The sequence below is a fragment of the Falco cherrug genome, chromosome 8 (assembly GCF_023634085.1).
Source record: "Falco cherrug isolate bFalChe1 chromosome 8, bFalChe1.pri, whole genome shotgun sequence".
NCBI lineage: Eukaryota > Metazoa > Chordata > Aves > Falconiformes > Falconidae > Falco > Falco cherrug.
This window is the reverse complement of record NC_073704.1, coordinates 8,742,961-8,759,970: the sequence shown is the minus strand read 5'-3', so window position 1 is coordinate 8,759,970 and position 17,010 is coordinate 8,742,961. Positions and strand designations below refer to the sequence as shown.

At 40.6% G+C, this 17,010-nt stretch overlaps 1 protein-coding gene across 26 annotated transcripts in view; it reads right to left on the bottom strand.

Moving 5' to 3' along the window:
* Positions 1 to 17,010, bottom strand: part of LRRFIP1 (LRR binding FLII interacting protein 1) — a 112,088-nt gene that overhangs the window by 42,428 nt on the left and 52,650 nt on the right. For 8 of the 26 annotated variants that reach the window (XM_055717914.1, XM_055717912.1, XM_055717896.1 and 5 more), the window contains exons 3-7: positions 13,897 to 13,914; positions 9,922 to 9,969; positions 8,254 to 8,298; positions 7,671 to 7,721; positions 2,735 to 2,782 (exon numbers count right to left, since the gene is read on the bottom strand). The exons of 10 other annotated variants lie outside the window; for them this stretch is intronic. In XM_055717914.1, coding sequence (XP_055573889.1) covers positions 2,735 to 2,782; positions 7,671 to 7,721; positions 8,254 to 8,298; positions 9,922 to 9,969; positions 13,897 to 13,914 — 210 coding nt within the window. Of the gene's footprint in view, positions 1 to 2,734; positions 2,783 to 3,918; positions 3,979 to 7,670; positions 7,722 to 8,253; positions 8,299 to 9,921; positions 9,970 to 13,896; positions 13,915 to 17,010 lie in introns of those variants that run through there. 8 more of the 26 variants (XM_055717891.1, XM_055717892.1, XM_055717895.1 and 5 more) reach the window with 4 other exon arrangements.

The following is a 17,010-nucleotide window of genomic DNA, read 5'->3' as shown; positions in this document are numbered from 1 at the left end:
GAAATTTATCACTGTAGTTACTTTTACCTCTGGCAGCTAAGGCATTAAAAAGCAACAAAATGTAGCAGAAGAATAAATTCTACGTTTATATTTGAGACATTCAGTTTAGTAAACATGCAATGCTGTATGAAATCTCTTCTTTTTAGCTTTCCCCAATTACATCAACATTAAACCCAGACAGCGACCATCTGCCATATCCCGGTATTTTGTGTGGCAGTCCAAAGACTTAAGAAATTTCAGTCAGTTCAGCTGCCCTCCATCACACTCAATAGCCTGCCTCGTTGTCATTAAGATGTTTTCTCTTAAAAGGAGGCAAAAAACCAGGCTCAGAAGGAGCATTTCACAAGCACGGTCAGGAATAAAAGAAAATTATCACTACAATGCAGTTTTTAGTCTGGAAACATGGTGTTCAAGAAAAAGAGGATAGACGCAGAAGTCACCTCAATCAATACCATTAAAAGCTCAGATTTCTCAAGTAATTCACTATTCTGGTATCACTACACAACAAGGCCTGCTTTAGCATTGAAAATGAGGAAGCACTCTCTATTTGGGGTGGTATTTTTAGTGGAAATTTTATTAGCATTTCTATTAAGTTTTGAAGTCCAAGTTTTAATGCATTCCCAAAATGAAAATCCACTAAACCCAATCTGAATCAATTTTCAAACAAAATATTCATCATATACTACACCGGAGCTTCCACGGAAAAATTAAACAAATTATCTTAGAAACCAGTTTAGACACAAGCTGGTAAAGCAACGTCTGGGAAAACTAAAGATTTTCTACTGAAGTGCAATATTATCACTGCAAATGGAAGGCCAACATCCAGTTTCTTTTTTCAGGAAGAACTGGTTTGAAATACTGCTATAGCCTTCTCAGGCTATGCACCTTGGCTTCTTTCCATTTTTTCTCCAGCTCTTTGAATTTCTTTAATACTTTCTTGAAGAATGGTTAAAAAAAATCTTCAGCAACTGAAAGCAACACTCCAGCTGCAGCCCCAACAGCACCATGCAGACCAATTACCTTTCATTACTACACTGAGGAATTGTTTGCCTTTTTTTCAGCTATGTAATATTGACTAAAAGTAACCTTGGATCATTATCTGAGCCACTCCTATGCAGAATTCCTTACTCTGTAATAGTGTATTTACTTTTTCCCAAATGTGGCATTCTTCATTTATTTTTACTTCATTTATTTTTACTTCATTTATTTTTACTTCTCCATTAAATAATGAATTTATTTAATGGAGAAGTTGTCTCATCAGTATTTTTATTCTAACCCCACATGTGAAACCCACCTTCACTCCCTGTATTTGGACAGCTAGGCAATACAGACTCCTGTAGAACTCTTTCTCCTTTAAAAACAGATGATGCTGCCTTAGATGCAAGAGACCAGAGGAGATCCTTTCCAGCTGTCTCATTTTCTAACAGTTATGTTTCAACTAACAGTGCATTTCTTTTACAAGAACATCTTGCCCAAGGCTTCACTTAATGCACTGTAGAGACACAACCAAGAGCCATGAAGTCACATCTAATGCTTTTCCTTTATGCCCTTAAATAATTACCTTGCTTAGGGAAATTAAGTTGAATTGACGCAATTAATTTTCCACAAATCCAGGTTAACTGTTTATCACTTGATTTCAGGCACTTCTAAATGTATTTGCCCTGTATCCTTCAGATTTTAAACTGAAGCCCCATAGCTCAGGTCATTTCCCTTGTCTCTATGACCCATCCTCTCCAGCATGCATTTTTGAATCCAAATGCTCCAGACACTCTTAAAGAACAGGGTCAATTTTATCGGACCTTGCTGACCTTTGTTCTACGCTACATTAACATGTTAATTATCTGATCATAACCTTTATGAAAACTAGAACAAAAGACAGTTGCATCCTGGGGAGGCTAATACATACAGATTTTACTTGTCCCTTCATGTGCAACTGACCCTATTCTTTTCCATATTTTCTTCTTGCTTTTAACAGATGCAGAAAATTTTCTCATTGCCATTATCTCCATTTATACTTGTAACATCTTTTACTTTAGACTGTGGCTAACGCTGCTTCTTCAGGCTTCCTCAATCACACACCCAACTTCCATTTCTCAGAAAATTCTCTGCTCCTTTCCAATGTACTGAAGAACCCCAACCCAGCCCAGCAACCTCCTTCTGCTATGAGTAGCCCTCCCTCTGCAGTAGCGGTACACCAATTTGCCCCATCTTGTCCGCTCTTTCCCTCCCTGGAATTGTTCCCCATGAGATTCACCTAAAATCCTGACTGCGTAAAAGCACATTCTCTTTTACCTTCCATCCATTTCTGGCTTTGTGGTGCTTTAAGTAGTGCCCTACTTGTACAGGTGCTAGTAAGGCACTGATACTACCTAGGACTACCTTTAAGAAAATTTGCTGTACTACATATATATTCTAACTACCTTTACGAAAGATGCAGTCTTTACTACATACCTGTTCTATTGGTATCATCTGTTTCTGATTAATGTTAAAGCTTAGGTTAGCTTTTGAGTTTTTCAAGATGCTCTTCATGTACAACACTGACATCTTTGAATTATACCACATTTTGCAGATGAAGTGATGCTCAGTATTCTCACAGACATAGTCCCAATAGTTACACCGTATCCTTGACATTAGGCTGGTGAACTCTTAGAGCCAACAAACTTCACGTATTCTTTGTCCTATCACAGCAGTTTTGTATGCAAAAACCGCTGAGACAGTCAGTCAAGATACATACTGCTTTGGAGTAGTTCTTCTTTTTGGTCCTCTCATTCTCTAATCCAGCCTGCAGTGAGATTAAGAATGCAGGATGAAAAGATCAATGAGTTTATGTGCACCCATCCATAGCCAAGCATGCATATCAACATGCAAAAACATCAGTCCAGTTTTCCTCCAGCTCTACACAACACGGCTCAGTGAGCACAAATGAAAAAAAAAAAATCAAATCTCAAAGTCAACTGACCATTTATTAAAGAATATTGTTAAAAGTGATGATAGTGCTGTTAAATTTAGTAGCCACAGTTAAAATCATTCACGCTTGCTGGGTTAAGTCAATTAAAAGAGCTACCAGCTGTCTACACTTACTACATCAATACATCCATGCAAAATCCAAATGTGTTTGAACTATTTCTGTATATAGGTCGCTCACAAATAGATACACTGCATTCCTAATGTGAAATAGCACAGGGAATGAAGGAGAGTGAAAAAGCTAGAGTCTGTAAAAAACTGCTCTCCCCAGTTTGCTTTCTGCAGATCTGAGACACCTCTATTTCAACACAGTGTTGCCACAAGACATCCCTGCTAATGGTACAAGGAAATTTTCTTTAAAATTAAGTTTGAAGTCCCAATCCTCATTCCCCCTTCCACATCCTTTTTGTTTTTCCTAGAGTCGGCTTCATCTCCAACGTGTTCAATGCAAATAGTTGCTCTCCTCCTATTATTACTTACAGAGTTTGATTTTGTCCTCCAAAGCAAAGCTGACAGCTCAATACACAAGCTGCAGCTTTGGTAGGCAGAGTATTTGTCCTGTCACTTTTGCTAGATCTATTCAGAGCGAGTTTGTGCGAGTTTTATTCTTTTTCACATTTATGCTGAAATAAAACCAGACATACCTGGTCAAACAATGGACAGACAGACTGTAACAGAGAAAGTCTGTTAGGGGAAATAAAAGCCATTCTGCTCTGTTGTAATGGTAGCTACTGAACTAGGCCTAGCTTAAGTCCCTCTAATCATTCAGCGATTTTCATCTGAACTGCGTCAGAACAGCAGGCGAGGGAAGCAGTATTTTCACATCACAGACCACAAACTGCCTCAGGATTATTTTAGATCATCCCTTATCTCAGTCCAACTATCACAATTCATGTTAGTTTCTTCTTCATGATTAGTTTTTAACACACACTGCAACTTGCAGACTATTCTCACCACTGGGTAGGTGCTGGCATATTCCAAATGAGACTGTAAAGGCATGAGAGGAAAGAAAAATCAGAATACAAAGGAAAACACTGAAGCAAGTTACAGAAATCAACAGAATCCCCCAAAACAAAACAAATAAACACAAACCTCCAAAACAAACAAAAAAAAAACCCCCAACAACCAGGCACAGCAATATAAATCACAACTAAAGAACTTTGATAATGCAGGACTTCTTGCACAAAGCCAGAAATCGGGAACCTTGAAGCAAACACAAGAAGGAAAATGCACAAATTTCATCATGAGTGATTAGTAACACAAGAATATTTCATGCTGGATGGTGTCAGAATAGAGACAGCCAGCTGAGAAGTGGGAGAACAAGGACACCTGCAGTATAAAAGAGACTAAAGAGTCTCAAGTGTCTCAACAAACACAGAATGATGTTACTGAGCTTCCCTAAGAAAAACTGCACGATAAAGAATCAAGCTAGCAGAACTTCTGAAGAGAGGGAACACTTTTGATGGGTTCAGGATGAGCCACAGAAAAACTATTAAAGATGCTCTTTCATCACAGCTGAGGATCTGCTGGCAGGAGTCAGAGATACACTCAAGCTAGCATTATATCAACACACTAGGCCACAGTTTACAGTACAGTCACAGCTATGCAGCTTAAATCAATTTGCTAGCCTGGTCTAATCAACATCTCAGGTGGTTTTGCAGTCCATATTGATGGTTGCTCTGCCAGATGCATCCGGGCCAGCTCCCCAAAAGCTAGCTCAGCAGATCTCCGGTGCCTGCAGTACAGACAACCACTTAGACAATACTCTAGGAGAAAATCCAGAGTATAAAACCCACCCAGATTAGGAGGGTGGTAAAGTTTTATGGAGAAAAGGATTTCTGAAATAGGCTCATTTAACTGAAAACTTCTTGTACAGAAAAGCAGCAACCCTTAACACCACCAGCCTCTCAGAGTGCTATGAGCCCAAGTGCCAAAGATGCAAGATCAATTTTCAGAAATTCAAAGTCTTGTAGATCAGTCACAATGGCATCCTGCAGCGATGGAGGGAGAGCTTTCAAATATCCAGAACAGGAAGAGCATTCAGAATTCTCTGACTAGTTTTATAAACCCTTTGTGGACACAAGGCAATAGCTTTTAGTGCTTTCTTCATGCTAAAATAGCTCAGAAGCCAAACTGAACCCTACTCCTCAGAGATAATTGTTTAGGTTGGTCATTGGTTTTTTTTTTGGTTTGTTGGGTTTTTTTTATTTTTTTTTTTACTTTGTTGTTTTGAAAACACACACAGCAAGAGCCAAACCTTCACAAATAGCCAGACAGAGATGTGGTCAAACTATTAAAAGCATTTGCTATAAACCCACACTAGGTAAAATGACCAATGTACATACTATCAATTCATCATGAATAAAGCTACTAAAATATGTAGAAGGGCAAATTTCAGTTCAGACTAGCAAATATTTAGTTTCTTCTACAATCCCAGTGACACTTGGATCAGGGAAGGAAGCTCTGTCAAAACTCTTTTTCCTGTGCATGCCTAAGTGTCAGCTTGCATAAGATACTCACCGAATGCTACTTTATGGGGACAAGTGGGAGTCTGTGCAACATCACTAGAAATACCAGCATAAAAAGTTTCAACCAGATCCTCCTGTCAGAAAAGGACATTCTTTGCAAAAGTATTAGGTATTTATGGCCCATCCCATGAACAGCTGGAGGCTGCTGTTGACCAGACCACCAGTGGTTATTGCAGCCTGAAGGCATGCTGGCAGCCCAGGCTGGCTGCTCCACAAAAAAAAAAAAAAGTCAGAGAAGCCTTCTTCTCAAGGGATGGTGGGGAAAGCAGAACACAAAGCTTCTGCTGTTAAAATATATGATCCTTTGTTTCATTGTTAAATATTACAAAAACACATCAAAAGGAATCAGTAGTGGTTTTCCATGAACAAAAGGTGTTTCAGACGAACAGAGCTCCCGCTGTAAGTACTGTGCCAGTGTGCCTGCATCTTGCCACATCAAGGGGCACACAGTTAAGGCCACGGTTGAACAACCCATTTGTATCATAATCACCTTCTAAATAGAAAGAATTGAAATTTCAACTGATTTAGAGATATTTTTTCCCCCTCCAAATACACTTTCATAAACATGCCCAAATCCAAGTAAAATAAACATCAGGTTTTGCATTCATCCGTGAAGATAAGCTTTTCCTCATCAAATCTTTGGAGCTTTAAGGCACCTTCTATCTTTGAAAGGCACTCAAATAAGTTTGTAACCTTAAAGAATAAAAATTTTAACAGCACTTCGTAAGTAGCAATAAAGATTCCACTAAAAAAAAGGGAACAATGCAACACTTAAAAAGTGCATCTTGTGCTGTCTTACAGTGAACTCTATTAGGATCACTGAGCAGGCTCTGCAGTAGTGGTTTTTTGGGGTGTTTTTGTTGGGTTTTTTTTCCCTACTTTTCTTCATCTTCCAGATTCTTTCAGAGGTATATCAGGTGTTCCACTCAATCCTGTTCTTTTGGGGATACTTTTTCAGGAAAACAAACAAACAAAAAGAAGTAGTTGTTCTAGCCTAGGTAACTATTAGCAAATTTTTAAAGAGGAAAAAATCCCCAAATTTATGGCATGAAGTCTCCATAGAAGCCAGAGACTAAGGATTACAAATAAAGGTCTTGCTATGAATGATATAGGTCTTGCTTGTTCTATAAAAATAGACCTGATCATCCAGCTTAACCCACATAACTAGCGCTACTAATAAGTTAGGGACAACATCAGTAGAAGAACAAATTAGTAGAAGAACAGATTATTCTCAAATACAACAGTTTTAGGCACAATGACTCCGTAACAAAAACTAGTTGCAGCCGATTCACATTCAGGACTGTGAGAGCTTCCTCCATAGTGCTGTTACAGATTGTTCTGGTTTTGTGGTTAGCTGAGTGCTTCTCCATAGGTCTCAGAAGCCATGAGAGCTGATGTCTCCTGAAGACTATCAACACATGCCGAGACAATAGCATTAACCATTCACAACCATTAAATCGCTTAAACTGTCTTCACAGTTACAACAGCTGACTGTATCTATGCTAGAATGGAGTGGAGATTTGTACACATGTATTATCCATACGGTATTTTTCCAGATATTTTGAGGAAAAAAACTGTTTGAACTTTTCCTACAGATGAGTACTGGTGCACTACTACAGCAGTCTGTGCCCTACTAACCCCTCCCTCCACAAAACTCAAGTCTGCAGATGAACTTCAAGTATCTCTACAGCAGTTTTCAGGAGAGCCTTCCCCTGCCATTCAAAAGGACTTATTCTCACTGATAATTTCTTTTTGCTTTCCTGAGCTAATAAACATTGTTCATGGAGTAAGCTAGCACTTCCTCTTCCCAAATTCTCAGTATCAGTAATAAAATGTGAGAGCTTACAGTGTGCGTACAAAAAATAGCTACATCTACCAAGGTTTTGGCTAAGTACTTCCTGCAACAGTAACAGCAAACAGCCTTTACCAGAAAGGTTTCTAGAGAGTCACATGCTCTGCTGGTGTTCCTGCACAAGCGCACAGCAATCTGACAATTCCCCTGGTTGGAAGAATTACTGACCTACATGTACTCAACAAAACCCCATATGCCTTGAACGTGGAATATGTCAAGACCTTGGAAGAATGATAATATCAGAGTATTATAACCAGTCTGGTGATACAGGGGGACAGCAACATCAGTATACACACATGCACACTTAAATTGTATAATTTACCAACCCTCAGGCTTCCACGGCTACCCACTGACATGCGCTCATCTTCATCCGAAGCCTACCAAAAGAAAGTATAAAGACAAGAAAACAATGAAAAGAACACAAGTAACAGGCAGTGAAGTAAATGCTGATGACTTTGATGTGACAGAAGGAAAGAAGAGACATACAAAATAAACGTCTTTAAAAAGAATTACATTAAAACCGTAAGCAGATAGTAAATGAAATCATACCCTGCCCAATAAACTGTCAAGCATTTTACTACAGGATGAATGACAAGCTTGCTTGGGAGCTCCTTGCTCTATGCTCTTGGCCCACTGTCTGAATAAACAAACATTAAACACTCCAAGGAGGTTATTTCCCCACCTTCCACTCCCTGCCCCCCCTTAATTCTAGCACATTTGCAAAAACTCCCTGGCCAGAGTGACTGGGGATAGGGCAGAGAAGTCAGGAAGTGGCTTTGGGGTTTTCACTTGCCTGGGGTGGGGAGAACTTGTTTTGTTCTTTCTTTTAAAAAGCAACTGCCTTATACACGTCTGTTTTCTTAATTTGAAATGTCTAGCTAAAAAGAAAAAGCAAAAATATATACTAACCGAGGCATTCCTTCGGGCTCTACGGGAATAACGCTCACTGTCTTCCTACCAAGGCAGCAGAGAAAAAAAACCAGAGTGAAATGTTGAAAGGACAGACACACCACAGTGCTTTCAGAAACACACAGTGAACTTCAGCAATGTTTAGGAGTCAGAAAGATTAAACCAAGTAATGGAAGGTGACACCTTGTCAGGTCAGAAAACGCATTTTTTCCCCTCATTTGTGATCCCAGCTTGCTTCTCCTCCATTTTATGCTGCTACACACTTTCATTACTTTTGTAGAAAACTGTATGCAGTGACACCTTTATTTCTATCTCAAAAAATGTTTCAAGTGCGTCTCTCTGCATCTGGGTATCAGCATACTTACAGTGCTTTTGTAATTGGGCTTTCCAGTTTGCAGTCCTTCCAAATAAATCTCAAAAATCTTCTGTTTGAAATAATGTGGCAGGACAACAGTGTCTCTCTAGCGTATCCCAGAGGGACAAAGCCTGGCCCCTTCTTCCAGACCAAAAGCATCTGTGCTCTGCTTACAGCCTCTGCGACACACAGCACCGCTGCTTTGTGCCACCCAAAGGCTGTGTTAATGCTGGAAATGCTGTAGGATGCGTTGTGTTTCAACTAACTGATTTTAACAAACTCATTTTACATGGAATTTAGAAACAGCAATAAAACCCGAGGGGTGGGGGTGGGGGCTCAACATTGTGGTTAAAAGATTCCACAGGTTGAATTTATTTCTAAGCAAGGGAATTCCTAGCAAGGTAGAGCTAAGCTCACCAAACAAGGACTTGAAGAGACTTCATGGCTTATTGGTGAGATCAGAGCATCCTGGAGGATGGCTGGACCATATGGCAGCAGGCTTTCAAGAAGGCATAGAGCAAACTAGCATTTATTCCAATTAATTACAAAAGGTCAAGGAAGTCAGGGAGTATGAGAAGTTATCTTCCACACTGGAAGCCAACTGTTCAGTTTTGCCTTTTTCAGTGTGCACCACTCAGCTTGTAGGGCAAGGCCACAAACAACACTTTTCATGTGTCATCACTGATAAGCGATTTCATAAACTTATGTTTGAAAAACATTTGGAGCCACCTTCTTCCAGCTCTTTAGCAACATCTTGCACTTGTATCACGGGTGTTAAAACAGTCAGATGTTGCTAACGGCCAAGTCCGTATCTGGTATCAACTGGCTTAGCAAATCATGAAGTCCAGGACATTGTATTACCAGAAAAAGCGAGCACTGCCACAGGAGCAGTAATAACATACTGAAGAGTACCCTTGGGCCAGTTAAGTACAAAGGTAGCTGAAGACGCAAGGATAAAACTTGCCCCAAATTCACCTGAAGGCAGATTTGAGAAAACTCAAATTGTAACAAAAAACACAAATAGTAAAATGAGTACATGCATTCCTCGTACCACAAGTAGTTTTAACAAGTCTATATGCTAATCTAATGTTCAAGTGAAGACAGAGGCCTGTAAAAAAAGATGGCTCTATCCAAATCCCTACCAGTTTTAAGCTGATCAAAAGCCACGTTTCAAGTATTGACTGCAAGAGCACTTGCAATGACAGTGGAATTCACATTTCCAAAACATAAAAATACCTACTTCGTGGGATTTCAAACTCTATGAACTATATGGAACACGTAAAAGCTGTTTAGCTACGTTGATGAAGGCCTACCATCCATTGCTCGATGTCTCCCCATTTAGTATCCAGACCATAATATTTCTACAGACAGAAAAGGGAAAAAAACAGCATTTAGATGAGAAAGGCAAACACAGAACATTTAGACATGCATTGCTGGGTTCTGGCTGAGCCACACAGCTCCACACACACAAACATGCCAGGGAAAAGCCATGCCAAGTGCCACCAGAGCCCACCACAGCATGTGCCCAGGAAAAGCTGCCCAGCAAAGGAAGAGGGGCGTTTGGGGTACAGCCGGGGTACTCAACAGCTTCTTTCTCAGCAGTGCAAGAAAAAACCAGCAAACCAAACAACCAGTGCTGTGGGGACAGGAGCAAGGAGCATAATGAGTCTCGAATTCCTGACCCATTTAAGTCAAGACTCATTACAAGGGATCTGAACGCAGAACACTTTCAGGACGAAAAATGCTGTCAAATCATGTTTACTGTACAGATTTGTCAAACGGGGAAGACAACGTGAATACAATACAACTAACCTCTGTGCATTCTTATTCACTGTATTCAGAATGCCCCAGAGCTCTTTTGCAGGGCATGAGCCTTTTTGCCTACAGTTCAGGCATCTTGACAGTGGTGGTATCACCAACAAGGATGGAAGAGGACATGCTTCACCAATGCAGGCAAGACTGGAAAACTGCATTTTAATACCAAATGCCATGCATTTTCTTAGTACGCTGTGTCTTCTGAACCATTTTTCAGTTCACAGTTTCTTTGCACAACATCAGAAACTTCCCAATGGACCTGAATTTCCACCAGACAGAAAACTGTTCAAAGATCCACAAGAACTTCTTCCTCCCCAAGGACATGCTTCAAATCTAGTCTCAGGAAGTCTGCATTTATAATAGTGACCATAACATTTCTGTGTGAAGGACAATCACCAGCTTAAAGTACAGTCAATCGCCAAGTGGAAATCCTGCTTAAGGAAGCATAATACGTATATAAGAAAAATTGAGATTATGTGCTTTGAGATTCATGTATTTGTGGGAAAACAAGCCTGTACTTGCCAGCTTTCCTAGAGACTTGAGGAGGTAGGAGAATCAAGTCAAAACCTTAGGTAACAATAAAATAATCAGAAACCTGTATTGTACTGTGTGTTTAGCACTTGCTCAATGGTATTAACGTAATCTTACTTTCACCATTCAAAGCCTCATTCACCTTTTATTAATAAGCTAGAAAAAACAGCTGTGTGCTCTTTGATACTGTATCAGTTTATTCCCACTTCAGTGTTCTTCCTCATCAAACAACAAAATTATTTTCATTAAGGTCATAGCCTTACTCATCTTAACAGCTCTGGAGAGAGGAAAGTCTGTTATGAAATAGAATAGGCAGCATGATGCTCATTTACACATCCGGGATAGCCCAAACTGTACCTTTAAACACTGCCAGCTTTGGGGTCAAATAGGGAAAACGCAGGAGCTCACAGCAATCCCATTTATTAGGAAAAAACATTAGACTAAGTTTTAGGCCAGTGATCTGAAAACAGGAAATCAATCTACTGCATTGCGGATTTAAATACTATGCAAACATCTCTCTCAGACAAGAAAAAGAGATGATGATTCAACAAGCTCTTTAACCACATTCCTATGAGAACAGGAAAGTAAGTATTCCCCTCTGCCTTCCCTGCAAAGCATCCTAGTCTGTGCTCAAACACATCTACTACCCCTATACAATGCCTCGCCAAATTGCACACAAGTGAAATTTCTCCTTTAAACTACATTAGAGTGCATGACATGAACGCTGTTTCTTCAGGCATTACACACCTCCTCAGCAGCGCTCAGACTAGTTACTTCCAGGCAGAAGCATAACGCATACAACAGCCTATTACAAAACTCAGTTTTACGCACATCACATCCTGAAAATGACCCCCGAAAACTGTATGAACCCCAGTTGGTCAGGATTGTGTACGTGATCAGAACCTACAGATTATATGCTTTATAATAAATTAGGTCGGGTAGAGCCTTATTAGAGGCTTCCCCTTCCCCCAAGAGATGTATAACATTTTCCAACACTAGAAATCAATTTTACAAAACACACTGAAAATGGAGAATCCTTTCTCACACATAGGAAGGATCCAGAAACGTGCCAATAATATTTATGTAAGGTCTGCTGCTTCCTTTTCCTGCCCTCTGTTCTCCTTACTTTCTGACATAGGCTTCTGAATTCACTTTTGCAAAAGGGAGATAAGGTGATGTAAGACTTTTAAGAGGTATCTCAAATTCCACTCACAGTCTTTTCCTCCACCATTTAAAGTTACACATCTACACGCTTAATACCCCAAACAAAAACGTTAACGAATGCAATTGCCTTGAAACTATTTTTAATTCATGATCGTTTTAACGGCACATTTCACACTGGACCGAACTGGCAGCATTTGAAGTCTGGAGAATTTTGCCCCTTCAGCCACTTCCCATTCCTTTCTCTTGTCCACTCCTCTGTCTTGCCCCGGGGGCCTGGTTTCAATGGCCGCATGGGTTAAAGGAAGAAGTGGTGCTTATCCAGTCATTTGGGTTTTAGTTAGAAGCCTTTGCCAGACTCAAGTTCCCTTCTACCCTGAAAAGTGATACTACAATTAAATAACTAATGACGTTAATACCATTGAGAGAGAATTCCAGATCAGATTTGCTCACTAAGTGGCAGCGAAACTGCTAGACTTGCAAACTTGCTATGGGACGTTGTCAGGATAACCCACTTATCTTCTCATCCATGTCAGGACACCAACAGTAAACAACCTCCGTGTCTCCCATGGGACTGTGTTTGTACCAGAGGATTAAATTAGTTCCTATAAAGGAGATTGATAACAAGCCTGTTGATCCACGGGCAGATGTTAATTTCAGTCACTCTGTACACAGTCAACTCCACAAATAAAAACAAGAGTAAGATGTATTTGTTGCCAAATTGATGGGGTCAGGATTAAATACCAGAGCACATGATTTGAGTAGCTGTCTTCATATACATACACACTTAAAGAGGAGAACAGCTTTTCCAAGAAGCACATGCACTGCTAGGTCAAGAAGTGAAACATGCAGTTAAGGCAGCTGGAATAGCAGAACAAAAACAAACAGGCTGTGGGTTTATGAGACATTTAACATTCAGCAAGCAATAAAAATATCTCAGGAAAACACAAATATTCAATAAGGTAGAACATGGCAAGCTTGAAGAAATATATGCTTTTTTCCTCCCTGCAAGGCGTGTTTACAGTTATTTCACTTTCTAGGTACCACGTGGTTCACATAGTGGAAGTATAGAACAGCCAAACACCGTAACACAAACCCAAAAACTCTGTTACATAGCAAGTGAGCTCAGCTGGAGCGATTATCATCATCATCTTTGCCATTATTTAGAAGTATGAAAAGGAAATTGGGAGGAGGGAAGAGATCAGGACATTAAACTCAGGTGAGAGAGGATTAAAGAACACAAAAGCATTTATAATGCTTAGGTCACATTGGAAGAAAGGCCATACAGTTTGTTTACCAAAAGATGATCAATTCAAACACAGCATACCTGAATGACTTCAGTAACTTTCTGCAAAGTCATCTGAAAGTCATTCTTCCTGCTGGCACCTGTTAAAAGCTTGCCCAGCCTGAAATATTTCCAGCAATACTCTTGGCCTTCCACACCCAAATGTCTGTATGGCACTTGGCGACATGTGGAGCCACCATACTCTCCTATGACTGCTGGTCTGTCAAATTACCATTCCACTTACTGCTTATTCCTTGCCAAACAGTCTGTAACAAAAATTATATTAAGTGCCTAACCAGACACAATTTATACAGGTCATCTTCCCCCACTCCCCTTTATTATCCACCCCACAAGACTATGGGACGAAAGGGGGGAATTGCTTGGAAATACAAAGCCTGCTGTGCATCTTCTGTTCTTTAGAGGTTTTTTTCAAGTGCTAGCAAGACTCACAATGTGGGAACACATGCAAACAAGAATGAAAGAGAGCAATCCCTACCTTCTGAACTTGATAGATCTAGGGGAAAAGGGAAAGGAAAGAAACAAGGAAACAAAAGCCAGTGTGAATGAATAAATAGCAATGCAATGTTCCATAGCTCGTTCCAATGGGGGCGGGGGGGGGGCAGGAATCATTTATACAAAATATGCAGCAAAACACGAATACAAAAATGTGCACATTGAAGCCCTATAGTTCGGTAGAACGAAGGCAGCATTTACATTCCAGGCTCCCTCCATGTGCCCAGCTGAAATAGAGCATTCTTGTTCTCATACCTGCTAGGCTCTGGGAGGCACATGCAACATTTTCTCCCTAGACTGTGTGCCAGACCAGAGCCTAACCCAGCTGTGAGTTAGGACCTCTGGCTTTTCCATCCTCCCTCCTTCAAAGTAATGGATGCCCAAATATTCACCTGGGATGACAGTTGTGCATCTACCATCACAACAAAAGCAAACAACATTCACTACAGAAAAACTGTTGTTCTTCTAAAGACAAATTTTGTCCTTAACTGTTGAAGCATAGTTACAAAAGCATCAATGCTATACATCTCTCACCCCTGTACAGCACAGCGTCAGCTCGTTAAAACTCCCTCAAAATATCTTGCACATATACTGCCAGCATTGGAGGATCTCTGCAGGTTGATTTTTCAATTTTTAATGTTTCCACAGAGCCTCACACCATTTGCAGGCCCTAATAAATGCACTGCTGACTCTACAAAGTTCTTCCATAGTCTTGAACAATTTTAATAATACACAAAAGCATTACAGCCACTCTAATATATCTGAATTTTAAGTGGAGAATGGCCCTTGGCTGATCAGCTTTGTAAATTCACGTGAAAACAGAAAACATGTTTATTCTTCCATGTCTCGTAGCACTTCTAAAGCAAGAAACCCTTCATGTTCCAAACCACCTAACTGATACACAAATCCAGAAGGAAATTGCCGTTTCATCCTCCCCACTTCTCTGCTGAACACCTAGCATTTATCTGTGGGAAACGTATCACAGCTCTGGTCCGAAAGCCCAAGCTGCCTTGCTGCTGATCTTCTTAGATAAGAACTGATGCTGAATAAGCACCACCAGCAGCCTCTGCTCCTAGAGTGCAACCCAGGGGAACAGTGTCTTGCTCTGACCCCAATCCTGCAGCTGGTCAGCAGGCAGCAGGGTAGACAGTCTCCCGTAGTTTGGAATATTCAGGGAATCCCTACTGTCCGTTGTTCTTCAGGGCCATCTCAGCCGAACCCGGATCCCCGCGCTAGGAAAGAAAGCGTGCTTCCTTCAGTCCCTGCCCCCCGATCAGGTTGCCCTTCATAACCAAGGAGGACAACAGCAGAACCCAGCTTGATACCTTAGGAGCATTAATTCCTATTCCTACAAGTGCATGGAGGATGATGAGGACCCACATTTAAAACCAGCATTCCCACACAACCAATCACCTCACTTACCTTTTACTAAGAAAACTCTGAAGAAGAAAATTAACTAAACCCTCCCACAGTTCCCACGACTGCATACCAACCCGGATCATTTGCTTCTCTGTTGCACATGCGGAACACCTTTCATCCATACACAGAAGCCAAATGCCGCCACTTTAAACGGCAATTACCATGGAGCTGGTTTAACCTTTAAGCTTTAACTTTCCAATGCTGTTGTTTCACCCACACTTTGAGGCAACACTACAGATGTCTTGTTTTTCAAACCCCAATGCTTCAGGCTTGGCATAGCAGGTATTCCCATTGAGTGCAAAGCGAGACACGTAAGAAGTCTTGGGCCCAGGACGCAGGTTGACAATGGATAAGATAACGAGGTCCTTGTTCAGGGCTAGACACTGTGGAGGGCAACGAAGAGGGGCACAGGAATGAAGCCACGTGCATCATTATAACTGCTCCAGCATTTTATAAAACCTGGATTTTTTTTTTTGGTCATCCATTAGCTAAACAGGCATTACAAGAGCTCTGTTTCAAAGTGACTGATCCGTCATCAGCACACTGTCCTCCTTCAATAGTATGTTATAGGAGAAAACACTTTTAAAAAACAACCTCTGTTGCAGGTATGTCCCCCACAAAGAGCTTAACAGAGTCAATAGACATCTAAGCAGTCAAATACAGGAAAGTGCTATTTAGGGTATTATGGTATGAAAAAAAAAAAAAAAAAGTGCAAAGCATTTTGTCCACAGTATTAGCGGCAGCCTGCTTTCCTGGTTTCCTCATTGCAGCAGCTTTCCCACAAAAATAAAGTTTTGCGTACAGTAACTGTAGAATGGGACAGAACAAGCCAGTGAAGCATGGTTAAATGGCAGCAGAAGGCAGAAATGTAGAGTGTACTAAAGACACCTTCAGCATGGTCCCTCTCCAAATTTTCCTGTGCATCTTCACACTGGCTGTGTAAGAAAGACAGAGATTAACTACATCACAAAACTCCTTAATTTCTGCCCTGCATATGCAAGCACCAAGTTTCATAGTTTCACCCCTTCTGTTCAAGCCACAAGAATTCTGCTTTCCTCTAGTTTTTCCTGCACTGCCTGTGATTTCAAATGGCTTCAACCAATCCCAAATGCCAGCTGCACCATGAGACCTGCTGACTTGGATCAGACTTGTGGGTACCAAATCCTAGCAAGGGAAGAGGCCTAAGTCACAGTCAACAGGATGGGTGAGCAGATCAGGAGTGTTTGCAAGTCTTTTGCCCACATTAACTTGGCTTTAGTATGTTTACTAACTTTAGTACATGCTCAGGGAACTGGCATGGAAAAAGAGAAACCCACAACAAAGTACTAATAACACATTTTATTCAAAAAAAATACGAATCCAAACGAGGAAAAGTACTAACATATTTATTTGTATGTAAAGAACAAATTTACAAAATAGCAGAGGCAAGTTTTGTTCTGTGCCCTTAAAGCAAGAGCTGAAAATGAATCTAGGAGACAAACACAATGCACTTGCCTTGAACTAGAAGTACAGGCTCATCCACTGTGCAAACTGGCAAGGAAGACTCTTATCCTGCAGCTTAAGGAGTGGGAGATCGTTCTCTTTTCACTTCAGACTCTTAATATCAGCTTAAATTGTGGTCTCCAAGTGTCAGTCCTCAAAGAGACATTTTAAGTCTTGCCAGCAGAACACACAGAAG